The 26,481-nt window shown below is 39.9% G+C and overlaps 1 protein-coding gene across 2 annotated transcripts in view; it reads right to left on the bottom strand.

Annotated features, from left to right (window-relative positions):
- Positions 1 to 2,498: 2,498 nt before the first annotated feature.
- The window catches only part of PTCH1 (patched 1), a 73,177-nt gene continuing 49,194 nt past the window's right edge, over positions 2,499 to 26,481 (bottom strand). For both annotated transcript variants that reach the window (XM_077816382.1, XM_077816383.1), the window contains 10 exons: positions 25,946 to 26,345; positions 25,116 to 25,425; positions 19,458 to 19,600; positions 16,744 to 16,927; positions 14,879 to 15,159; positions 13,176 to 13,313; positions 9,264 to 9,406; positions 6,215 to 6,314; positions 4,183 to 4,437; positions 2,499 to 3,029 (listed from right to left, as the gene is read on the bottom strand). In XM_077816382.1, the coding sequence (XP_077672508.1) occupies positions 2,499 to 3,029; positions 4,183 to 4,437; positions 6,215 to 6,314; positions 9,264 to 9,406; positions 13,176 to 13,313; positions 14,879 to 15,159; positions 16,744 to 16,927; positions 19,458 to 19,600; positions 25,116 to 25,425; positions 25,946 to 26,345 (2,485 nt within the window). The remainder of the gene's footprint in view (positions 3,030 to 4,182; positions 4,438 to 6,214; positions 6,315 to 9,263; positions 9,407 to 13,175; positions 13,314 to 14,878; positions 15,160 to 16,743; positions 16,928 to 19,457; positions 19,601 to 25,115; positions 25,426 to 25,945; positions 26,346 to 26,481) is intronic.

Here is a 26,481-nt window from a genome sequence, read left to right as displayed (position 1 = left end):
TTTCTTCATATCTGCTCATTTAAAAAAAAATTATCACGCATAGCGTGTTTGAAAGTTAACAGTAACATTTCATACTACCACAGGGTTGTGAAATGCAAATTTTAAAATATTTTAAACACATACCTTTACAAAAAATCCTATTACATAAGCAATATTTGCATAGAATTATACAAGTAAATTATACAATATTTAAGCAGCAGCAACATATGCTGAAATTTAAGACTAGATTAATCTTAGTTGTGGCACAGAGATCAATGTACAATAAGTACAGAACACAAACAATATTGTCCCACTCTATTAACAAGAGTTAACTCCAGATTATACTACTTTACATTGTTCCTTTGTATATTACATATGTGTACACCTTTTAAATATTTATAGAAATATTTAACAACATAATACAATAGGTTACAGTAACAGTGAACTGTTATCCTGATGCAGCATGTCCTTTCCATAACTTCAAGCAGTTCTCTTCAAGCAGTTCTGGAAAGAGGAGGTTTCCCCATCTTTGGCCTCTTCTTTGCTTCAGTTGTTACCCTTTACAAAAGAGAGAAAACACAACTGTTCACTTAAAGCTTAAGAAAAATAAACCAACCCAACCCAAAATGCATGTAATGATTCTTGTGGTTAAGGTACAGGACCAAGAGTTAGGAAATCAGGAATCTATTCCCATCTCTGTCACAGATGTCATGTTTTAAATGTCCACTAATTTTGAGTGCCTCCATTTCTGCGTATCTGACTTCAATTAAAGTCAATGGAAGCTGCAGGAGAATGAGGTCTTAGGCATCTCAAACTGGACACCAACTGAGGTACCCAAATTAGTGTCCACTTTTGGAAAATTTGAACCTGGCCTTCTCTTTGCCTCAGAATCCACTTCCTTGGGATTCCACTACTTGCCATCTTCCCAGGAGAGCTGTGAGGATATATTCGTACAGAACTATAAAAATACTTTGAAATCTTTGGATAGAAGCTTTAGAAGTGCAAAGTATTTTAATTAGAACTGGTCAAATATTCCCTTTGGAAATTTTTGATGGAAAATACCTTTTCATCCAAAATGAAAATTTTCATTTTGCTCAACGTTTTTTGTGTGGTGATGAAACACTTTGAAACTTTTCAAAAAATTTCATTTTGTTTCTGTGGACAAAACACACATACTTTTTCACACCTTTTTTCAGATGGGAAAAAAGTAACAGTGAGAAAGTGACCTCCTCCAAAACTATTTTGGGTGTGTGTGTGTGTGGACCCCCCCCAAAAAATTATAGAAAATTTTGAATGACATGAAACATTTTCATTTCTTTCAAAAATGTTTTCTGAAACACACACCTCTCATTTTTACATCTTTATTTTATCACCTCAAAGCCATTGGGGATGGAGGAGGGGGAAGAGTTTACTTTCATTTTCATTTTATGGGTCAAATCCTCAAGGGTCAGGAATTATCTCTGACAAACCTAAGGAGCATTCACAGAGCAACTCAATGATGGTTACCAAAGCCCAAAGCCTGTAATAGTGGCAGCTCCACTCCACCCGTACAGGGCGACTTGTTCAGTTCCTGTTCAGCAACCCACTGGACACGCCCACATATACAGAACTCCACTTCATGAGAGCTTGGACCGAGCCCACTTAAAGCAACACTGTGCAGGAATGTATCTCCGTACAAATACTTCCTTCAGCCTGCCTTGCACTGTGCAGCAGAACTATAGAAGTTCTGATGCACCAGAGGATTTGGCTAAGTAGTTTATATTCTTTTTACTACATTATATTCAAGGGTCACTTTCTTTTGAAAGTAAGTAACTGGTGGTTTTACTCCTTCCCAACAAATGTTGTTATGTGTGAGATTTTAGGAGGCAGCCTGTTTGAATGATCTGAGCATACCTGGGTACCAGGAAATCCAGGTCTGACTCCTGTTCCATGGCCTTGGACAAGTCGAACAACGGGTATTCTATGCTGCAACTGGGAGGTGAACTGCAGTGCGTGTTGGCATAAGCAAGCTAGTTCTGAGCTAACCAGCTCATAAGAAATAGCAGGGTAGCTGCAGTGGCATAGACTAGCCCCCATGAGTACCTGAGCAGCATCCTGGGCGGGACTGTACTTGGATGGCTAGCTCATGGTGCTGCCAGTGCCACTGTAGCTACAATGCTATTTTTAGCAAGCTAATTGGATCAAATCTGCTCAGGTATGCCTGCAGGTACTGCAATTACACTTCCCGAGTGCACCATGGATACATCCAATTTTTCTGCTTCAGTTTCCCCACCTGAAAAATTGGGATAGTACTATTTACTTTAATACTTGCACAGAACTCTGAAGAGGTCAAGGGCTAAGTATTGTTGGTTCACCCAAGTTTATTTTCTAATGCAAAATGCACCGATATTTATGGGTGGGAAATCCCAGTCATTGCTGCCCAGAGGGTAAAGCAGCTGGGAGGAAAGATACCTTAGAAATTCTTGTCTTTTTCCTTTCCCCCGCCCCACACCATTGTCTGGGAAGGACAAAAATGTACCTTAATCTGAGCTGTTGCCATTTGTCCTTTCTTCACATTCAACATCTTGCAGTTCTATTACTTCTACTTTAGAGTTTCTCCTCTCACAACGTACATTAAAAGGCACATGGGGGTCCTCAAATGTTCCATGGTCAGTTTCATGGTATCCTTCGTAAGATGGAAAGCCTCCTCCATGAGAGTTATGGCTGTGCACAGCAGGGTGTACAGCAACAGTAACTGAAGCGGAGGCAGTCACAGTAGTGATAGGCTGGCAGTATGCTGGCACTGAAGTACCCATGGCAGTGAATACTGGGCTTCTAATGTTATGAGAGCGAGCCCTATGTCCCGAGCGGTCCCTATTGCTAGGTCCAGAATGCCCTTCAGTAGAAATTTCAAAAGCGTCCCTGCGCGGCCTGTAAGGGGGCGGTCGTACTCCTTCCCTCAGTTCTCGTCTAGGTTGTCTGTTATGATGCCATGTCTGCTGGGACCCGGCTTCTGGCTTAGACTGTAATTTTGGACTTGGCTGATGACATCTTGTCTCTGGCTGAACCACCTGGAAATGAAATGAGATATGCGGTTAAATCTCTGCCCTAAAGCATGTAAACAGAAGTTGCACATGCTATGGAAATATTTTCCCTGGTACAACTCTGAAGTGCACGGTCCTGGACTAACTCTAGAAGTGAAGCATTCTGGAGTCTTATTTGTGCCTTTTTCAAAGACAGTTCTCTCCCAAAATTGTTACAAGCCGCTGGGAAGTACAACTTTGCAGATAAACACAGGACTGTCATTGAAAGCATTATGTATACCTCCCACATACTGCGCAGTCTTTTGAAAGGGATAGATCGCAAGCACTACAACTTAAGTGGTTCAATAACCAAAATTGCTGGGCTTTGGCAAAGACTCTCTTCCAGCTGGGGTACATACACAGGATGTTAGTGGGACAGTTTGTATAGACTGCAGAAATCTGGTTTCTGGATCTCTGTAAAAAGCGTGAAGCACAGCGGCCACATCAGTCAATAAACCGTGACCAACTTCAAATGTGGCTCTGCTTGTACCTATTTTTAGGCCTCTGCTGAACAAAAACAGATCCGCATTGCAGCTCAGCGTGCAGCATCCTGGGGGGTAGGAGACGGAGCTTTTTAGTTTATCTTTGAAAGGAAAGTTATGCTGGCCCAGTGGCTTAGGGCTTGGGCACTGTGCTGACACACAGCAGACCCAAGGTTTGGAGAAACCGTGAGACACTCTTTCCCTGGTCTGCACCAGCCCTTATCCTCTAAAATGTATTACTGGAAGAGAAATATAGTATGAAGATAGCCCATGTGGCTCTGGGTGGAGACCCATTAATTCCAGAGTCCCTTCCCTTCTCTTTCACAGAGGTCATCTGGAGCAAAGGACCTGCCAGTCCTGCACTTCCAGCTCAAGCCAGTATACTGCAAAGCCATTTACTGATGAAAATGCGCTGTGCTTTGATACCACCATTTTATCTAAATTTCCTTCCTAAATGAAGGGGTGAAAAAGCCTGAGCACCCATCATCTGGAAGTGCTCTTAAGTTTGGGCCAGTTGCAGCCAGAAGTACAATGGAAAAAAAAAAGAAGTCAGAATATAAACATTGCTATACAAACTGAAAGAGACAAATTCTTCTAAAAAGCCAAAACGAAGTAACTTCCTCCCTTTTGTCCCCCAAACCAACATGTGGGCTACTTACAGTAGATCTGGCAAAGACAGGATTCTCAGTTGCTTCCACTATTACTTGGTGGACTGGTGCACCAGAGCTCTGAGTGGCCTCGTACTGATGGAGTTCCTCACTGATTCCTGACACTGTAGTCTGAGAACTGTACTCGGAATCAGATGAATCTGATCCATTATTTGTGTGTCCAGGTGGCAGTGCAAACCTCACAATGCTAGGGGCAGGCTCAGGAGATGGAGTAGGCAATCTGTTCCGTCCGTTAGCTGGAGAAACCTAATAATGATAATTAAGACCCCGTATAATTACTAACATTCAACAAAAATGTTCCTCACCAAACTACATTTACTCTTGTCACCAAAACCATTTTATTAGTTATTATTTGCTACATTCTCTGTTACGGTGCACAGTGCTCTACCAAAAAGAAAGAATCACAATCGCTGTCTGTGGATGTGAACATAATTATATATATTCCTGTCAATGTCTGGATGTGTAAGTGTGTATATTACATATATTTCTTGGTATGTCATTAAAAGGGTAATTCCATGACTGTGTATAGTGTGTATCCATTAGAAAATATGGTTCTGTGTCTGTACATAGACAGATGGATACACACATAATAGCAAGTACTCTGTGTGTGTGCAGGGCCGGTGAAAGGATGTTTCGCACCCTAGGCGAAATTTCCACCTTGTGCCCGCCCACCCTGCCCCAGGAGCCCTGCGGCAGCTCCCTGGCCCCCCCCCCGAGGCGCCCCCCCTGCAGTAGCTCCCAGCCGCCCCCTCCCTCCACCTCGGCAGGGGTGCTGTGCGACAGCTCCCCGCCCCAGCTCACCTCTGCTCCGCCTCCTCCCTAAGCATGCCGCCACTGTTCCACTTCTCCCGCCTCCCAGGCTTGTGGCGCCAATCAGCTGTTTGGCGCTGCAAGCCTGGGAGGGAGAGAAGCAGAGCGGGGCAGTGCTCAGGGGAGGAGGCAGAGCAGAGGTGAGCTGGGGCGGGGAGCGGTTCCCCTGTGCACTGCCCCCCCACCCCGTTATTTGCTGCAGGCGGCCCTCCCTGCGCCCCATCTCACCTCCATTCCATCGCCTCCCCAGAGCGCGCTTTTCCCGCCCCCAACCACTTGGTGCCCTAGGCTATCGCCTAGTTCGCCTACTGGTTGCACTGGCCCTGTGTGTGTGTGTGTGTGAGTGTGTGTGTGTGAGAGAGAGCGTGTTTTATATATATATATATATATACACACACACACACACTCCCCCATATCTATATCTCCACACACACTATGCACACAGCCATAAAGTTATTCTCTTTTAATAACACTAGAGAAAACTCAATGATCATGCCTTAGAGGGGTAACTGTGATATACCCAATGAGCTATCAAGTGGAAGTTTGAAGGCTATGAATGCTCTCTTGCTGGATTTGCACTGGATGGTTTAAGGCCCTGATCCTGCAAAGGGATCAACCGCATGGACCAGGATCTCACTAAAGCCAACAGGATATCACAAGAGTGTACTTGCAGATAAGGGAGGATCCTTTTGCAGACTTGTGGCCTAAGGCAGTGGTTCTCCAGGGTTCTCCAGCTGTGGTCTGTGGACCACCACTGGTGTGTGGAGCCCTTCCTGGTGGTCTGCTGAGTTAAATATTTTGAGAATGAAGCAACGGAGGGGCCGGAGTGTTAGGAGGAAACACAGATCTACAAAAGGAGCTCTTTCACAAAATGGCCTGTAGAATGAAGAAGTTGAGGAAATCCCTGCTCCTAGGGCATAGTTAATACATGAAATTCTGCTTAAAAATAAAGCTAATTAAATCATGCATTTGTATCTAAATCAAAGAGACAACTTCCAACCCACTGGTTATTATACAAGACACCTTCTGATTACTAATCAAGAATATCAAATTAAGAAAAGAAACCATATTTAATATATTTTTTTAAATAAAACCAAAAAAGGAGCAAGAAACTTAAATAAAAATCAGAATTACAAAGAGAATAATAGGTTTCTAGGAAAGAAAGAAAAAAAGGACACATTCATTTCTTCTGCTCATAAATGTAACTACTGACCTCAGGATATGGTCCAAAGAATGAAAGAAGAACTGGAAGCAGCACCAATCCATTTAGAACTCCCAGAATAGTTAAAATTGCCAAAACAGCAAAGAAATACCTGAAATATTGTTTAAAACAGGGAGAAAAGGGCCATGAATACCATTAGACATACAGAAGATTGCATACTACTCCCCAAAATAATGTAACTTTTAAAAAAAAATATGCTAATACAAGTCTCAGAAACGTTAAAAATATTGTACAAAATCATGACTTTTAATTAATAAATGTATTTATTTAGTACCTTTTGAATTAGAGAAGCTACATTCCACAACCCAAGTGTTAGTTGATAAAGGAAAGAAAAAAAATCAGTTTGTTAATTTACCAAAATCTTGTGGCATGTAATGTTATTTATAAATGTGTTACACAAACACAAAAATATGGAATGTGAACTGAATGGCTGAATGGACTGAAAGCACAAATACAATGAAAAGGGGCCCCCATTAGCGAAAACCCAGCAGAAGCAAACAAATGAAGTGAAGGGTGTAGAATTTAAACAATTTAGCCAAGAAGGAAAAGAAGCCCACTTCTCCCAGCAGCTAATCCACTGTGAAATGCTTCTGCATCTAACAGTGGAATCTCTAATTAAATCTCTAGTGTATCAGGTAAGGCTTTCCCTCGCCGTTCATTAATCACAACTTTCCGCCTAGAATTCTGTGAGTTCCAGTTTTACCAAATAGCTCAAATTGCAACCTTTTTAGAACACAGGAACCAGCTTTCTGCCAAGAAAATGCTGCCCATTCTGTAGTAAGCTTCAGCATTGTACTGAGTAAGAGCACTCCACAATGGCAGAGCTGCATTGCAGGCTAATCTTTTGTTGAACAATTTAGCATCTCTGAATACTCTTGTTTTGCGTCAGCCAATTCAAACATAAAGGCTGAAGTACTATGGAGGACGAGGAAAGTGCACAAGTGGTTGTCCTTTCCCACCATTGAGGGCTAAGGTCTGGGATCCTTCATGAATACCAAGGTAAACCTGTCAGTAAAAGGGAAGCCTTACTAGTTGGTATTCGGCACAGCTGGAGTTCAGACTAAACTCAAGGCTGCGTTGCAACTAATGATTTCAAGGGCTCAGTCTTGGACAAATTTTTGGATGGTCAGGGTGCAGGAGGAAAAGTAGGGCAAGTTTCCTAATAATAGCGCCACTGCTGATAACATTGTTTAGCAGGCGACAAACTTTATTGCCTATGTTTCCACATCTGATCAAATATATTAGATTCCTGTAAAACTACAACTATCCTGCTGTTGTAAACATTTTGGAATTTTTGATCTGCATTACCAAAATCAAGGAACCAATCTCCTTCACTAATATAAACTACCAGAACTTCATGCTGGGACATGTATCAACAACAGGCATTAAAACACATTTGCATCTCATCCATCTAACACTAGAATAAACAGGCTGATTACAAGTCTGGCCACTTAGCATATACAATGTCTGTTAATTTACTTAATCTTCCTAAACACATTGATGGGCTAAACTATCCCTTTCCGGAAGTTTGGAGTCTTCTTCACTCACTGTAACAGTACTTCAGATTTGCTCATTTATTTTACATCTGTCTTAGAGAAAAACAAGGGGAACTGAAGCCAGATTGTGCTAGAAAAAAAGAAACTGATGGGCAAAGACAAAGTTAAACAACAAAAGTTTAAAATGTGAAAGGCTCCTTTTATTTGTTAAGCAAATATCAAATCCCAATTTGGAATCAAACAAGACTACATGCTGCCATTTACTATGTCATGAAAATGTGCACACTATCTGCTTATGTGTTCAATATGTAGAGTATTACAACAAAGATGCTACTGTAAATTTCATTCAATCTGCAGGAAAAACCCAATCCTGCAAAGTGCTCAGCATGTTATAGGAGCAGGCCCTAACTGAATAATTCTGCCTCATTCCCTCACCACCAACAAAAACTGAGACACACAGAAGACTTGGTGGAAGTTGCACTTAAGGGTGCATAGTGTGTAGTTATGAAGACCATGAAGCTATGATCCATGCAATTCTTGTTAGGCAAGGAAATAACCTTCCTTTCCCTGCCGTCTCCAAATCTCTCTCTCTCTCTCTCTCTTACATACACGCACACACAGCTAAAACTTAATAGTTAGTCTCTCAGTCATAGCCTTGACATTTTTTTTGTTACATGACCTGATTTAGTTTACATCTATTTATCTAGCTCACTTCAGTCTGAACAGTCCAGTCATCTATCAGACCATGAATGTTTGGTCCAGCACTACCCCAGTCCTGCTTTTATTTTTTTTGGGCAATAGTCTGCCACAAAGAACCAGTGTTACTTCTAAGATTAGCCAGTTTGCAGAGCTCCACAGGTTGTTTGGAGTAGAATAGGATCCATTTCATTGCACTTCTCAAATTCCCTTCAACAGAAAAAATTGCTCTCCTCTCATACTTGACAAATTCACATTCTTAATTAAATCCACAAGAAACAGCCTCCCTTTAGCTGTAAACAGGTCCTCAGGCTTTGCTTTACAAATTTTAATACAAACTTCTGTGTTCACGCTTATGGTTTCCTACATCCCAAACAGGGCTTCAATTTTTTTGTCAGTTAAAACGTGCTGCAAACTCCATACAGGGATAACAGGGGAGAGGGAGGGAAAGAGAGTGTCAGTTTCAGGATGTTTATAGTTCTTCCTATCCCTTCCACACAAAATGCTGTACATATGAAAAGTCTGGGTTAAAGGTCAAATCCCGCTAACCATTGGACAATATTAGGTATTTGGAGCTAACTTATTTCAGAACTGAGCAAAGAGGCAAGAGAGGATCCCTTTTGTTTCATTTTAGGCCTGGAGTCTAATTTTCCTGGAACTTAATCCAATGTCAGCAAAGGAAGTATTACTGCAACTAGCATGTAACAAGAAGTTAATAAAGCAAAAGTAAAGCAGGACCATCATGTAAGCATGCACAGTAGTAAAACAGCAGATACACTGAAATGACCAAACATCGAACATCAACACATTAAAAAAAATAAAATAAAAAAAGTCAAGAGATGCTTTACCTGACAATAAAATCAAACTCGGACCCTGCAAGCATTAACACTCCAAGCAGCGTAGATACGGCTCCATCCAATACTGGTGCAAACATGTGCTCCAATGCAAGGACAGCCCTGCAGTTCTTGTCTCCTATGGCGGTTAAAAATGCCTATAAAAAAATAAACTCCATGTCATCGTTTCTTTGTACACAGTCTTTCAAAACTCTCAGCCTCTCCCAAAGCATGCAGGTTTCCTCCCCTTGCCCCAGCTAATTACTCCAATTTACAGTTTATTAAAATATCTTTGTGGCTGCCTAGAGTTCAAGACAAGGTCTGATTCTGCAGTCATTGTATACAGCTGCTACTGAAGTCATGGGAGTGGAGTGAGGATTGATTGCAGGGTCAGGGCCACAGCAATAATTTTCTGAAACAACCCCCGCCCCACCTCATAAGGATTTTCGTTGGTTGCTCTGTTTCCACCCACAAAGTATTTGTTTAATTTTGAAAGAACTTCTCCTGTAAAAATTATAAGACTACTCTTGCAGTTCTTACCTGGGCAAAACTCCCATTGATATCATGGGAATTCTGTGGTAGCAGGGACCACATGACTTGAACTATTATTTGTTGTGGACTTGGACGTGATCCTGCAACCTTTACTCACATGCATAGTAACACTGAGTTCAGCATCCTATTAATGGGCTGTATCTTTCTGACACTTTTAAAGCAGAATTCTCCACTGATGTCAGTGGATCTCTCCATGTGGGCACAGGACCCCATGCTAGCAGATCTTTATGCACAATCAGCCCCTAACTGAATGAGATGAGCAGGATTTGACCCAAAGTATTCAGTGGATCTTCTCATATAAACAAGCACTACAGGACTATGCTCCTCTTATTCTTTTTAGTTATATTCCACCCTATGCAAATATATTTACAATTTTTACTACTTCAAAACCAAACAACTATACATCTGTTTCAGGGTTTTATCCTGCCACTCATCACTATAGTGATGTGAGCACCGATGTAATTTATAGAGAATCTATCCTCCTCCGCATGACTCCTGAGTAAGCAACTCACAGCATATAACATACTTCAGTACTCAAGATTTATAAGAATAACAGTGAACCATGGAAAACTAAGGTATCCAGGATTAGTACATTTTATATATACATGCTCAGCTATGGATAACAAATGGATTTCCATATACAGCACAGGATATGAGCTGATGTGTACTGGATAACTCACATGAGTCAGGGCTGTGGGATCAGACCCATAACATAGTAACAAAATATATGCACTGCACATGGATAGGTGTGTATTTAAAGGATACATAATACAATGAGTGCAGTGTTGATGCAGAATTTATTTGGAGGAATTTAAAAAAAAATGAGGTCACAGCTCACAATTGGCAGAGAAAAATTGAGCCACAAGTGGATTGTGAATTTGTTTTAAACAAGTACAATTAAATCCTGTATCAACACTATAAGCATTGCATATTTTGTTTATACAACACTGATGGGGTTATTTATATTCGGTTAGTTCTATGAATGCATTGGCCAGCAGTGCTGCTATAGTTTAACATCTATTAGGTGCTTTCATTGTAAAACACATTTTTGAAGGGTTTTATTTCCAATGTCAGTGTGGAGAAAAAAGAGGTTTTAAGTTTGCTGGGGACTGAAACTTTACCCACATGCGATTTTATTTAGATAAAAATGTGACATAAATTAGTTTGGTTTCTCTCTCCACTTAGAACTGACAGCCAAGCATTTTATAATTTTGTGTTCCATTTTTGTTTATTTATTTATTTATTTATAATTTGTCATTTGTTTCCCTATAACATGCACCATCACTGAAACACTCACTATCCTACCACAAGCCTTAGCAGGCTGCTTTATATCAACAAGCCTAAATATGCTTCCAGCTGCCTGTCACTTTCTCCTTATATTACCCCTCATCCATAAGGCCCTCTTAAATCTACTCACTCCACCCCTCGCCACTTAAAACTGAGGGCACCTCACAGTTCACTGCCATTGTGCACCTCAGCCTGCTGCACCCCTACCATGCTTCTGAGTTTCTAATCCTCAAAATTCCCCTCTAGTCCCTGCTGCCTTCTCACTCCCCCAGCAATCCTCTCAGCAGTTTGCATCTCCTCAACTCAAGGTTCTCTTCTGTAGTTGTGGACCACATCTAATCCCCACCTCCATTCTCTCCAGTCTACTTCTCTTCCCCCCTCATTCTTTGAGCCTACTGGATTCTGATGGTACTTTTGAAAAAACAAAAATATTAATGTATAGTTATAACCCTTCCTACAATAATTAAACTGGCCTGTCCAGGCTGATCCTTTTCTATTCTCTATAGTATTGTTTCACTTCATATGGATAGTGATTCTTAAATAATCTTCTCCTGAAAAATGTATGGGAATGACCCCATGCTGAGTGTATGAAGAGCCTTCTCTGTATGTAACATTGGGAGTTGTGAAAACCAACCACTGTTGAGAACGTGTTGAAGCGGGGGGAGATCATCAGACACTGGGAATTCATTTAAATCACGTGTAATTTTGGATTAAGTAGCATGTAAACTTTTGAAATCCCGTATTTTCCAAATTCTAAGAAAAAAAATCTCATATGCTATTTTCAGCATTTCAATTTGCAAACAAGTTGTTTAATCAAAAGTTAGGGGTGTGTGTGTAGAAAATAAGGCTTACGATGGAAGTCTACATGCAACTCTAACAATAGAAATATCAACATTTCCATAACAAACCAAAATTTTCAAACTTCAACACCCAAAATTAGGCACTTTATTCCATATTTTGACACCGAAATAAATGGCCTGAATTTCAGTGATGCCAGCTCTCACTTGCTTAAACAGGAGATGCAGTTGCTTAGCACTTCAGAACATCAGGCCACTAATTTATGTGCCTAAATTTAGGAACCCAATTTGAAAATGTTTCCAACTGTGTTTATACATTCTCTCTCTCTCTGTGTTTCTTCTGCATTACTCTTCAGTCAATCAATGGGAGTTCTGCTTACCTATGGACTGCAGGACTGGGACCATTACTAACAACTAATATGTTCTGAAAGAAAGGCACCTAATGGGAGATTTTCAAAGGCAAGCACCCAACTACCATTGAATATTTATGGGAATGGTGCCTAATTTCCATTTGTGCCTACGAAAATCTTCCCCAAAGTATTAAATTTGCCATAATAGGCAGCATCTAGACACAACAGGGAGTGCATAGTTATGTACTGTTATAAGGTCCTCTGCAGCACTTAGAGACAAAAGAAAGGACCAAGACAGCGGTAGTATCGGAATGCTTGTCTACATTACCAGCTGGATCGATGGGCAGCGATCGAACCAATGGGGGTTGATTTATTGCGTCCACTGGAGCGAGAGGTGCAGGCGGAGTCAACGGGGGAATGTCAGCTGTCAACTCACCGCAGTGAAGATACCGCGGTGAGTAGATCTAAGTACGTCGACTTCAGCTACGTTATTCACATAGCTGAAGTTGCGTATCTTAGATCGATCCCCGCCCCTAGTGTAGACCAGACCTTAGAGTGTGAAGGTCTTAATAGACCTTAACAGTTCTGCTTAGTACACGTATTGATACGGATCATAGAAATACCTACTGCATATTAACTGGAGACCCGTAAAATCATATTTAAAAGCACTTAAAAGTGCATTGTTGAATCCAATCTTGTTTCATGCATCACTGACTTAACAGATGGTAACTATTCTTTCAAATCAATTATGGTCTATCAGGCAACAATCTAACTGGCACACTAACTCTTGTGCGGTGTTTGAGCTTGGTTGTCTTTTGAAAATCAGATCACTCATTTGGATACCTAACTATGGATTTAGGAGCCTAACTTCAGGCTCCCTTTTTAAAAAATCTTGGAGAGATTTTCAAAATACTTTCAAAATGCTGCCTAATTTTACATACCAAAGCAACATGAACAGTGAATTCCACTCCTATGCCAACAGAAGCAATCAGGATGACCACAGGCACTGCACTCAGCTTTATTCCAATTAGACCCATCATGCCAAACAGCTCCACGGTCATCAGAGCCAGCACCACCACCTAAATGATTTCAAACAGCTGTTAGTAACTTCTTATGCTCTATATAAACAAAGGAAAGGACTTTCAAAACAATGTGGGACTAGCAAATGCAACCCTCACAGCACTCTTTCTCTCACCTTCCAAAGGCAAGCTATTTTTCCTTATTTCATTGAATTCAATTGCAACGACCTGAAATGAGTCAGTTTAAAATTATTCCCCCAGGATCCAGTGGGCACAGCAACCATCAATTTTCTATTGGTTACCTCTTGTCAATACTATCTAAAACATAATTTATTATTCCCCCCTATCCCCATCCATCAGAATATAACTTTTCTGCTTTTTAACCCATTTCCCCAACAATATTCTCAAAAATTAAAGGAAGAGCCCTAAAAGTAGAAAAGCATCTTTTAAACAGCTGGTTTGGGTTCTTTCTGCAGAATTCATGGAGTAAGTGAAGATGACTCAAGGGCAGGTTTAAAGTCCGGAAGAAAGTGAATGCCATAATCAGCTGATGAGTGTCAGGTTACAGAGTGTCTCTTAGCTTTGAAGAAACTTGGGGGGGATTGGCCTGGACAAAGCAAACAGTTAAATCTAAGGGAAAGCTTTTATTTTCTTTCATCTATCTTGTAAAAAAAATGGAGAGAGGTGGGGGGAAATCTGTGGAGTAGACGTAAAAGTTTCTAGAGCCAAAAATACACATTTTTAAAAGAGATGGCGGACTCTTTAAAATAAACCCCCTTTTCGAAGAAAAAATGTAAGTGCTACAATAAATGATTTTATAAGCTAATGAATCACGAATGATAACATAAATTGTTTGATTGAGTGCTATGAAAAATATTCTAGACTAAACATTTACCTTTTAACATACCTGTTGCACAAATGTACAGTACAAAAACTAGTGACTGCTCTGTGCTTTTCTACTTCTGGCATTTTATAAGCTATACAATAGTTTATGGAATTTAAACACAGGAACATCATCATTCAATTTAACATGAATGTTTATTGCAAGGAATTCATGAAGGAGTATTCTGTATCATTTATAATTTTACTGCTCTTTCTCCTTAAAGACATACACTCCTTTCTCAGTGTGTATTGCACAACTGTTCACCTAGCCATACACCCTTCTTATCCTTCTAAGATTCACATCCAGAAGTTAGTACAGCAGTTTAGTGTTTATGGGCAAGATGTAGAAATAAGAAACCGCCATGAAAAATAATTTTGTTTGATTTAAAAACAAACAAACTTGGGGGTGTGAGGAACGTAGAATTTTTTAATAGCTACTTAAAAATTCCAATTTTCCTCCGTGCTTCATTTCTCATGTTCATGAGTATCTGAGCAGGGACAAACGTTTAGTTATGTTTATAAAAAAAACTTTAAAGCTACTAGAGTGTGGTCAAAAGATTAAGGTTATTAAGGGTTATACCTTTACCATGAACCCTACCCCCTCAAGTTGAATAAATATATCATGAATGATGCAATATACATACTCCACCAGAGGCCCAGACATAAACAAAACCTTTCTGACTGCAGCAAGAGCTAGGCTGAAAGGAATTTGCCTTTAACAAAGACCCTTATAATAAACTTACAATGATCCCAGCCGTCCAGGGGTTCAGGAGAAAGAGGGCACACACCAGAAATGTGCAAGCCAGAACCACGCTAATAGACAAGAGAAGCCAGTGACGAAGCCCAATGTACTGTTCCCAAAAAAGAAATGGGTATCCATTTGGGTAGCTGGGGACCCCAAGACTGGTGTAGTTGTTACAGATAGCTCTCACTTTTTCAATAGCTTCCACAAAGTCAGCAGTTTCACGCAATCCATTGAGGTAGAAAGGAAACTGAGCATATTCAATGGGCTCAGCTGCTGGAACTAGGAGAAAGATGATAATTTTTAAATACGGATTGTAAAGGAAGAAAAAACAATATGCAGAGAAATAAATATGATTAAAGCACTTTGTTTTCTATGGAAAAGTGTTAAATATGAGTCACAAATTAATTACTTTGTTGAAACTCCAGAACTTCTGTGGCAACTTTAAAACAGGTGACTATATTTCACACCTTGCAGTGTAATTCAATGATTACACTGTACATCATACTCAAGACCAGCTTGATGATATTATTTAATGTAAATGGGTATCTAATATTATATTAGAATTACTGTGGCACATATCACTTTATTGTCTGTCCACAGTACACTGTATGTAATGTAAAATAAATAAAAGAGCAACCTTCTCAAATACTTCTCCCTATATTTTGTTTGAAAGAAGATGAGTTTCAAATAAAACTGTGTTACTCCAGTTTTATGCTGGTGTAACTCCTGTGAAGTCAACATATATTTATCTAAAATCAGTGGAATTAAACTGCTTCTAAACTAGATTTATGCAGTGGTGAATCAGGCCTTTTTATTTTGTAATACTTCAGCTGTTTATTTTAAAAGCCACTATCCATTAAAAAAAAAAAAAAAAAAAGTAAAAAACCCCTAACAGTAGGGGCTTATTGAGGAAATACATAACATTTTATCCTTTAATGATCTGACAAACTTAAATTTTCCATGCTTCTTTTTGAATGTAATGCTAAGTCTACTGTAATACCAAAAGAAAAAAAAGAGCCTTCCACAACAAGCATTTAGTTACTGCCGCTGTGTGTTCCAGACCCTGCAGGGTCATTCAGTTGACTTGCTAAACATGATTTGCCCTATTATAATCTCAACTATAAATTTTCATTAAGACAAGACTTGGCTGACTGCCACAAAGCTCTAGGGTTTGGATACAGTGAAGCACAACTTGCTTGTTATCCAATCACATTTCCAAGAGAATCAATCCTCTCCTTCCCCTTCCACCCCTCAGTTACCAACTAACAATCCACCCAATAAATCCAGTGTAAAAGCTAAGAAAATCAATTTGGGATTACCATTCATAATGTAAAAAGGTGAATGGGGGCAGGTGGAAAGGAAGGATGACACTCTCTTACACTGACTTCTCCCCTACCCAAACAGCTCTAGCGCAATACAGGTATGGGTGGCTTAGATGAATGACCTAACTTGCAAAAAATTTCTTCCACACTAGGGTGACAAATTTAGGATAAACATGATATCATTTTCAATGATGAAACTCTGGAATGGCAAAGGCAGAATGTTATGCACTCTGAAGGTTTCCCTTGCATACAAAATTAACAAGCAGTGTTAAGAAGAAATGTCTAATGCAAGTTTTAGAGCTTAGATATAAACTATTATACAACTAATTATTCAACATGACAAAGTCCTGCAGTGGTACCACATTATACTATATTACACAACTGCATCTGTCTCCTGAGATTTTAAAGTAACACAATATATTGTTCCGTTTATGCTTCTGAGACCTGTACAGTGTCAAGTAACTAGAGAGTTACTGGGCCTTTAAGGAAGGGGTGAGGCACTTATATAAACTATAAGACATTAAGATTAAATGTTACTTACTTCTCAGCCTTGTTTCTGGCATATAGTCTGCTTTGTCATGGACCCATTCTGGACGGTGAGGCCGGATGTTGGCTTGAGAGGCAGCGTAGGCCACGGGGTCATTGCTAACCCAGGCTGTCAGGTAGATGTAGAAAGCATTTGGGTTAATGATTCCATCTGCATCCACCAGACGCTGTTTAGTCAACTGCAAAATGGAAAGATTAGAAGCCTTTCAGAAAGGAGTTTTGCTTTCAGAGCTTTTGCTGCAAAGCTTTAAACAAAAAAACTGGAATATGCAACACACATACAGAATCATTTTTTGTGTGTGTGACTTCACATTAAGTGACTAAACAGACTATTGTTTGAGAGTGAGCAAATATCTAAATATCTGTATTGAACTTTAGAAAAGTGTTTTGTTTTATTTTGTGAAAAGCATATAATATTTATTATAAACATTAAACCAGCAGATGGTTCCAGAATAGACTGAACCAATTAAATCTGAATTCTAAGAGACTGTCTACAGCCAAGGGGGAAAAATGACCAAGTTGGAGAAACATATTTAAAGGAGGGGGAAAAAAAAATCTGGCAAGAGTCCCTATAAACGTCTGTGTGCAGTTAACCTCTGTTGTTAACACTGAAGGAAATGCCACCCAGTAAATGGAGGAGAGCTATAAAAATAAAACAACATCTGTATAAATTTTGCTAACACTTGCCTCCTATGACCTATGTATTCAGAAAATGCCAAGCGCCAAGAAAGTAGACGAGTGCACTGTGTAGCTTGGGTCATTGTTGGCAAATGTTTTTGTGGGGTAAACAGCAGTGGTGTATTTCCAGGGTTTTGTAGCCAAATACTATCCAGCCAGAGGATGTCTTGGATGAAAAACATTATGATTTTTTTGTTTTGTTTAGTTTATTTTAAATTCTGGACTGACTCCAGTTTCAGGTCTTTTTAATGAAATGAAAAACAACAGTGACAGCAGTTTAAAAAAAAAAAAAAAAGCTGGATTCCAAAGATCTGGATTCAATTAATCCACAGGATATGCAACAACGATATGTCTTCAAGCTGTCTTTGGAATTGCACAGTACAGCTCACAGCCCCTGTGGGTGCACGACACTTTTCTCCCTCCCAGGCACAGGAAATTATATCAGAAGCTATGGTCCAATCACATTTGTTCCGTGATGTACCTGGTACATACTACCGAACAAAACTACTTGGGCATCTCACTTAAGTTTCCTCTTCAACTCCCTTCTTTTGCTTAATTCCTAACTCAAACTCCTGTTCAACTTGACAGCATGCTGCTGTAAAGCACTGTGTTTTATACACCATAGTAACTTTGAACAATGTACTCCGTAAATCTGTCACCTTTAATGCCAACAAAAAAAGGAAGACAATAAACAGAGCTGCCGGGAAGATCATTAGAGTGACTATTTTCTTCCTGAAAACACAGAAAGTCAGCTATAGTTCTGAGAGAAGAGAACCTAGGCTACTACTGTATTTTTTTCTGAACCGCCCTTTAAAAGTATAATTTTAATATAAACAATCAAAAACACCAGGCTTTGTCTTCCAAATGGGATCATAATAAAATTCTTCAAATACAACTGTATGCTATTATGTACTATATAAAAAGGAGCTCTGTGTTCAGGTTGCTTAATGAGCTGTAATTCCCAGCTCACATAGACGTACTCATGCTATCTCTGCTCAAGCTAGTGCACTAAAAATAGTAGTGTATCCGAGGTAGTACAGACAGCAGCTTGGGCTAGCCGCCCAAGTATGTACCCAGGGAGTCAGAGTGGTACATACTTGGGTGACTAGCCCAGGCTCCTGTCCATGCTACCTTCTATTTTTATCATGCTGGCTTGAGTACAGCTAGCATGGGTATGTCTATGAGAGCAGGGAATCACACTTTCCAGCTCAAATGTCGATGTGCCCTTAACTCATGATAGTGCAGGAGTAGTATAGTTGGGGTTGCCAATTTTGGTTGGATGTATTCTTGGAGGTTTTATCACATGACATAATCTTTAATTAAAGATTACTCTTTAATTCCTGGAGACTCAAGGACAATTCTGGAGGGCTGGCAGCCCTCACTATAGTATATGATGGCTCCAATACCCTTTCACCCACCCCTCCTAAAAAATATCTCTTAAAAATGTGCCTTTCCATTCAAATTGTTGGGAGCAAATTGAGTAGTTGGGTATCTATATTTTAAGATTTCTATTCACCAGTGAAAAAACAAAATAGACAGAGGATGATCTTATATTACTGGTTCTTCACATACTTGAGTGGAGTTGCACCTGATTTACACCAAAGTCAATGGCGTTCAAACTGATGTAAAATTGGAGAAGAATCAGGCCATGTAAAGCTCAAGCCTGCCTTCATATACAAGGATGCAACTCCTATTGTGTTCAATGGGAACTGAGCTCATGCATTTAAGAGCAGAACTGGACTCAAAAAATATTAAGTATGCACCACCTAGTATTTCATAAAGATAGACATTTGTGATGATTGCTTCTGAATATTACAGAATGCAGCCTCAATCCTGCAGCATTACTCCCATGAGTAATCCAACTGAAGCGAAGCAATGCTAATCATGTGTGTGAGAACTGCAGGATCGGCTTTTTAAACTCAACAGATACCGGAAAAAACAACTAAGTAATCCCCATTTCTTCTACACCTCCCACTAGTTTGTGCATTTCCACATAAACAGGTATGGTCACAGTGACATATGGGACAGTACCTGGCTGATGTCGATGGGTTTATCGCGGTTGCCTGTTTGCACCAGAAGTTTGTAGGCCAGGACAGCATCATCAGATCCATTTTTGTAACTGTTGTATGTGATTTTCCCAGTTTCCCAGTCGCTGTCAAATGCATCTTGAAGACCTACAGTGAGTTGGAAAAGGGGTGGAAAGATTAAACATGCAGAGTAAGAAACCACTCTTTAAACAAATTACAGTTGGGAGAAACAAAAGTAATTACTCTTTTTACATATATACTTATTTTGGGCCAGCCTGTAGCCTCCCTAATGAAGCTGCAGGAGACGTAAACCCACCCCCAGCCTCATGGTCACTGCGTGGCTGTGTTAGGACTCTCCCCACATTGTGGCTGGAGTGCAGATGCACAGAGTACAAGCTAGACAGAGTCTGCTACGATCCCTCCCCCTCCGTGAAGGGGGTGGCAAGAAGGAGGAGCCTTGGCTTTTGGAGCTGGCCAGCAGAGCTGAGCTCATGAGAGTGGGTAAGTAACCTGCACTCAGAAAAGAGCTGTAGTAACCCACTACCCCCAGGAGTGAGTGGGGAGCTGGGAAGGCATTATGACTTCCAGTCACAATTCCTTCTCCTGGTGGCATAGCTAAACATTGTCCCATTCACAGGGCTAGGAGTTAGGTCCGAGCACTCAGTTTGTAAACCAAAAGAAGAGGATTCACAGAGGTCTTTATTAATAAACTACAGTTGTGCAATGCTAATATTTTTTAAAAATGTGTATCTCCACGCTTTGCAACCCCCTGCCCCCACACATTACTGAAATCTCACCCTACGCTGAATGGGGCCAAAACAGAAACTCCATTGACTACCATGGAGTTAAATCAGGGAGGAATTTAATCCGTTATCTAAAAAGAAACATTCCCCATACTGCTCCTGCCCTCCCTCCCTCTCTCCCCCCCCCTCCGCCCTTCATGAGATGCTGGCCAAGCACATTAGCTCTTTCATTAACTGTCTTGTGCTACTGCAGAGCGCTAAAGCAATAGGTTCTATGATAGAACCAGAAATTCCACTGCAAGGGGGAAAATAAAACCACACTCAAACTTTCAACTTCAAACAACAACTCAGCTGCTTCTTGAGCACAGCATGAGTGAACATGGTTTTGTCAATTTGTTCCATCTGTTCAACTTGTGTAGCTAATACAAGTCGTGGGATCTGCTGCCAGCATGTGTAAAGATCACAGCCAACACCTATTCACTCTCAACTGTTATTTTCCTCTTTGCCACCCTTTCAGGGTAGGGTGGGGGAATAGCTCACAGCACAAATTTGGATCAGATTTAGAACAGGAAGCCACAGGCCAGTGCAAGGAGGCTCTTTGAGAACAGATGACAAACCGCATGTCCTGGGAAGGGAAGGAAAAGCACCGACCCACCTCACAGCTGCCCTGAGAGGCTGTAATCAAAACCATCATTACAGAACTGATAGGTTAGCTACAGCTGTAAAGAGATAAGAGTGTTGGAAGAGAAAACATGACCTAAATGACACACAGCCTTAGGGCCTGAGTGCTCATTCACCTTTACAAATGCTTACCCCTCCCCTGGAAAGTTGCCTCCCTTGCAGACCTCCATAATCATACTCCCCCCTTCCCTCACTAAAGCCAACAGGTTCAGAACAAAATAATAAAGCAAACCTTCTAAACCCAGCTCAGACAGTACTCCAGCCCCTTGCCCAGAATATTTAACACCAGAGACTCTAACATCATCTAAGTGACTCCAAAGCATGCAATATGAAAGCTCTGCTTGTTGGGCACTCGGAGTGGGCAAGACATAACTTAGGAAGTGGAAAAATACAAATCTCTCCTTCCTGAACACAGGTTTTTCCATTAAAACCTTCTGTGAAATGGTTATAAGCACCAGTTGTGTTATCAGAATAATAATGTAAAAGAGCACATTGGGAGTTAAAGGAGAGCTATTCAAGAAGAACATGGGAGAGGAGGAGAGACCACCAAAGAAAAGATGACTCGTAAGTTACGATAAACATGACTTTCCTTGGTAAAGTGAGCATAAGATGCTATACTAAACAGACAATATTTGGGGCCAGAATTTTCAGACTAATATACACTTCATACAAAGGGGACAACTAGATACACAAATAATCAGAATTAGCCAAATGCATTCAAAATTACTTAACTTGTGCTTGCAAATTCAGTATACAACTGTGCATAAATTTTACATAACTAACTTGCGTGAAAATCTAGTCTTTTTTGCCTCCTTTTATACTTAGAAAAAAAAAAAGGATCTTTGCCACAAACTCCAAATCCATTTTGAATATTTTAAGACTTAGATGGCTTATTCCCTTTATGCTGTTAGTGGAATAGGCATGAGTACCAGCACCAGTTTCTTATTATTGAACTGGTACATTGCTGAGATCTAGAGATGTCAGAAAGAGTATCTAAGAAATCCCCTTTAGGTGTGTATAACTTCTTAATGATTTCAAAATCGCTTCAACTTACAGACCACCAAAAATACCACGACACCTTTAAATAAATAAAAGTTTTGAATTCAAAGGAAAATGTCTTCAGTATGGGCAGGTCACACCAACATTTAAGCTACACATTACAAGTACAACCAAAAAACAAGTATGTTTTAAAAATAATTGTGATCAGCAAAATCTTTTGGAACGGAAAGATAAAGCAACATGGTGGTGCCTTTCTTTGGCAAAGCTATACAAATGAAGGAATTTTTTAAAATGGCATATGCAGGAACATAGGAACATAAAATTTGTCACATGAAGCAGTGACCTATGCTTGATGTTTCACACGAGGAAGGTGAACCCCCTCCCTCCAAAGTGCATCTGGCCAATTTTGCCATACTGTACATGAGATGTTGGGGATGAGGGAATGAATTCCTTCCTGACCCATGCAAATAGCAGGCACTGTGAAGCACAGGGTATGATTACCCTTTGGAAAACAAGTGTAATTATAAGTCAATCAGGGAATATAAATTACCTCATTTACATCCAGTTACTTATATACACAAAGTTCACATTTCCAGTTCTAAATGAAATTATTAAAACGTTAATTCTTTCCTTGATATTTTCAGGTAAAAGAGAAAATGCTTGCATTATTGAAAATCAAGGAGCAAGACAACATTTTAAAAGATTTTGTGGAAGACGGAAGCCATATAACTCCACTGAAAATAAATCAGTGGGAGTCTTGTATGGCTAGCGCCAAGAATAATACTTTGATAAAAAATGCTGCTGTTCACATACTATTGTTACCTACCACATCCACCATGCAAAAATTTAAGTGCCTGAGGGCCATATTCAGCCTGCAATCTGTGCATTGACTTCCTAGTCAAGTCTATGGGAATTATCGCTGTAGTTCAAGCACCTGAAATGACCTTAGTTTGCCATTAGAAAGATCATCATATCATGTTCTCTAACATCCAATCACTTCATTCTCATACAGTTCCACCAGCTCTCCATTCATTCCAGGATCCAGTTTAAAACTGTCCCTCTTCCTTGTTTTTAAAAAGCTGAACAGACCTGTTCCAGCCAGCTTCACTGGCCTTTGCTCTCTTTTTACTTCCTTTCCATTCTACTCACTTAGTCTTGGATTTAGCTAGCACAATATAAGAATTAGGTATTATTATTATTACTATCTCCTCCTTCACATAATTGCATTACTACAAGTGTGAGAACTTTCTCTAGTATAGGTCTTAGATCCCTCTCCTTCATCAACACTCCATAATCTTAAAACATCTCCTCTCCTTTGCCTACACTCCTTAATGTTTTTCTCCTTCTATTTTAATCTACACAATATAGTTGTTTTATATTAGTTGTACAGTTCTTCCTTCTAAATGTCAAATGATAGTCACATTTATGACCCAAAAAGAACAAGAGTTCATCAGGGTTGAGGTTTTTGCCAAATCACAGGTTTGGGGAACCTGCTTATTCCACCCTAGTGTTTTTTTGTTTTGTTTTTTGGTTAAATGTGTCATGCAAGTTACATTTATTATCTCAAAAGTGTGTGAGTTACACATACATCCGCCGCCTATAAAGAGCTACCATATGATTGCAAGGGCGCAAGGGAAGGATGGATAATGTGGTATGCAGGGCTTGCTCAGTTTTGGGGTGAGCTGTAGAGGTAGTGGCTTTGCAAAAAGGAGGTGTGGCTTGGGCCAAATTCCTTGCTCAGTATTATCCTCCCAGCAGCAGAGTGAAAAAATGGAGCAAAACGAAACCACTCTTGAACATGGAACCAGAGCAGTTATTGGTGCTGGTGTGCAGTCTTCGAGAAACTCTGAGTCCCTGTGGGATGCAGCTGTGATTACCGTAAGATTCATTTGTCATATAGATGTCAGATTCACAATAAGCATATAGTGGAATCTTTAAGCACTGGGATATGGAGTGTGTGGTGTTCTGGTGTAAATAAATGTGGAGAGACAGATTTGTCTCTGAAAGAATCAGGTACCTGTAATGGGTATGATGACTGATTACCTTACTGTGTCACTGAAAAACAAGCTGGGTTAGGTAATATCTTTTATTGGACCAACTCCTCTTGGTGAAAGAGACAAACTTTCGAGTTACACACAGCTGTTCTTCAGACCTAGCGTTTACCACACAACACTGCCAGCAGCAATCTTGCCCTCATTCCAAACTTACCACTAGCGCTGCACGCTGAGCATCAGCACAAACTTGAAGACACAGAAATAATTTCTACAATAAACACCCTCCCCTCAAGCTAACTACTCATGCCACATCTCTTTATTCTGTGTACAGGAAATTACCTGCATGTCTGTATCATTGCGAAACATGCAAAAAAGGGGACACCCCACAACTGCCTGTATTTCTTTCTGTTGTTTCCTACAAATTGCTTTATGTAAAAAAACCGTAGCAGAAACAAATCTCAGTTGAATACCAGCATATAATAAGTGTATTTGGAAAAGCAGGTTAAAAACTATTGCCGTTTCTTCTCCTGCAACTAAATGCGCTTCTGAGCAAAGTATTCCAAGCAAAACTTTCAATAAATGAATGTAACAGAAGACTGATGAAGGAATCCCAAACTTAAAAAACAAAACAAAACTAAAGCTCCTCTCAGCCTCCCTATATATTAAATACAACAGGGAGCTTGATCATTTTTGGACTGCAGGCCACCCAACATATTCATCATGCTGCCCAACATATGCACAGAAGTAAAAAAAAAAAACCCAACAAAAATATTGGCACTTTTACGCACGTGTTTCCTAGGAATTACTGGCTACATTAGGAGCCTGTAAACAGTTATGGAAAAATTTAGACTGTTAGCACAATAATCCATAGGTTAGCACAATTTAGTTTTTCAATTGACTAATACTTCCTAAAAGTCCTTCCAACATAAAGATGGGAGAGGGAGAGATGCATTTCTAGGCAGAATTTGATGACCCAAAACTCAGAAATGTTCAATTTTCTGAAATGTTACTGTTTGTTTTCAGTACTAAAGAATAAATGGTTTCAGAATGAATTACTATAATAATACTACGCACTTGGCCCCTGATCCAACAAAGCACTTAAGTAACATGCTTAACTTTAAGCATGTGAATAGTCCCAACTGAAGCCAACAGGATGGCTCATGTACTTGAAATTAGGTCTGTGTTAAAGACACAGGCACAAAAAGATATCAAACCCCTCTATTAGCCATTCAGCAATTTTCTTACCTTGCAACCAGTCTCGAAAGTAGTGCAACCACATTTTGGGAAGCTGCTTATTTTCCTCCATCAAAACGTATGTCACATTGCTGAAACTTTTGTGAAGGTCATAAAGTAAGTGCTGGATGTTGGGGTAGTCTGCTTTCTGTGTCACTATATACATGTTGTAGAAGGAGAAGTACTTGAATTGTGCAGCAATAAAGTCATATTCTCGGGTTTCCCGTGGTACAATGTCTGTGAGATCCAGTCCATCTCTCACCCGGGTAGTACCGTAAAGACTGACACCAAGTAAACCCAGGAAAAGGAAAATAACCACAATCTGCAATAAAAATGGAAATGCAGTAAGTCCTACGTTTCTAAAGAAAACATGCTGCTTAGGGCACATTAGAGGAATTACTTTGAAATTTACTTTTTTAGTATCATGCTTTTAACCCCTACACATGATGCAATTCCTAATTCCTACTATAGTCAATGGGAGTTGGACCATGCTCTATACATTTTAAAGGGAACAAAAGTTAGAAATCTACTTTTAACTTATTTTCACTGTTTACAAACTTATATTACAGATGTCAGCGTCTCCCTTTACTCAAAATCTCTGTAATAAAAATACTGTCACTTGACACATTAGTAAACTGAAAGTCTTCAAGTCTGAAATTAGTGCTAAGATTTTAGAGTTCATTTAAGAATAAATATTCTAAAAGGAATCTCTGCCTGTTGGCAGTGTAATTTACCAAGCTCTAATGAGGTAACTCATATTGCTCCAAAGTACAAAAGTCCTTTCCTCTTGGCAAGGGAGGAATATGTATTTTTGTGACATGGATGTGCATTTTGCAGGTTACCTTGGCTTTTGGTTTTAGCAGGAATGGAGCGTAATGCTTTTCGGCAAAAGATGAGAGTGTCCATTTAGTACAGGGTGGCTCAAGACAATGCATGTTCGAGTCTGAAAACTGAGAAAGCAAATCCCTTGTTGAGCTTGTGCTTTCTGGGCTCTGGCAGCTGAGGTTATCCTGTGTCACTGTGACCGGCTGCACAGATACTTCTGAGCGAGGCTCTGCTGTAGTGTAGTACACCTGGGTATGAGGGTCATATTCTGTGCGCAGCTGCACTGTAGACTGCATTGTAATCTGAGTTTCGTGTGCAAAACTGTGACTGCTGTAGGGTGGTGGAGGGCTGTAGCGAGTGTTATCATTATCTGCATATGCTTGAGGCTCAATCTGAATCACTCTGCTAGTACATGGACTGAAAGAGAAGAGACAAACATCCATTTACACTCATATACATTTTCATTTTAATCAGACTAGACAGGGTAGTCTTTATCCATGTACAACTAATAGTTTTTTACACTTTAGTTATATATAATTTTTATGAAGGTTTT

Source organism: Eretmochelys imbricata, chromosome 5 (genome assembly GCF_965152235.1).
Source record: "Eretmochelys imbricata isolate rEreImb1 chromosome 5, rEreImb1.hap1, whole genome shotgun sequence".
In the NCBI taxonomy this organism is placed as follows: domain Eukaryota; kingdom Metazoa; phylum Chordata; order Testudines; family Cheloniidae; genus Eretmochelys; species Eretmochelys imbricata.
The sequence above is the reverse complement of the archived record's forward strand: the minus strand, read 5'-3'. Positions and strand labels throughout refer to the sequence as shown.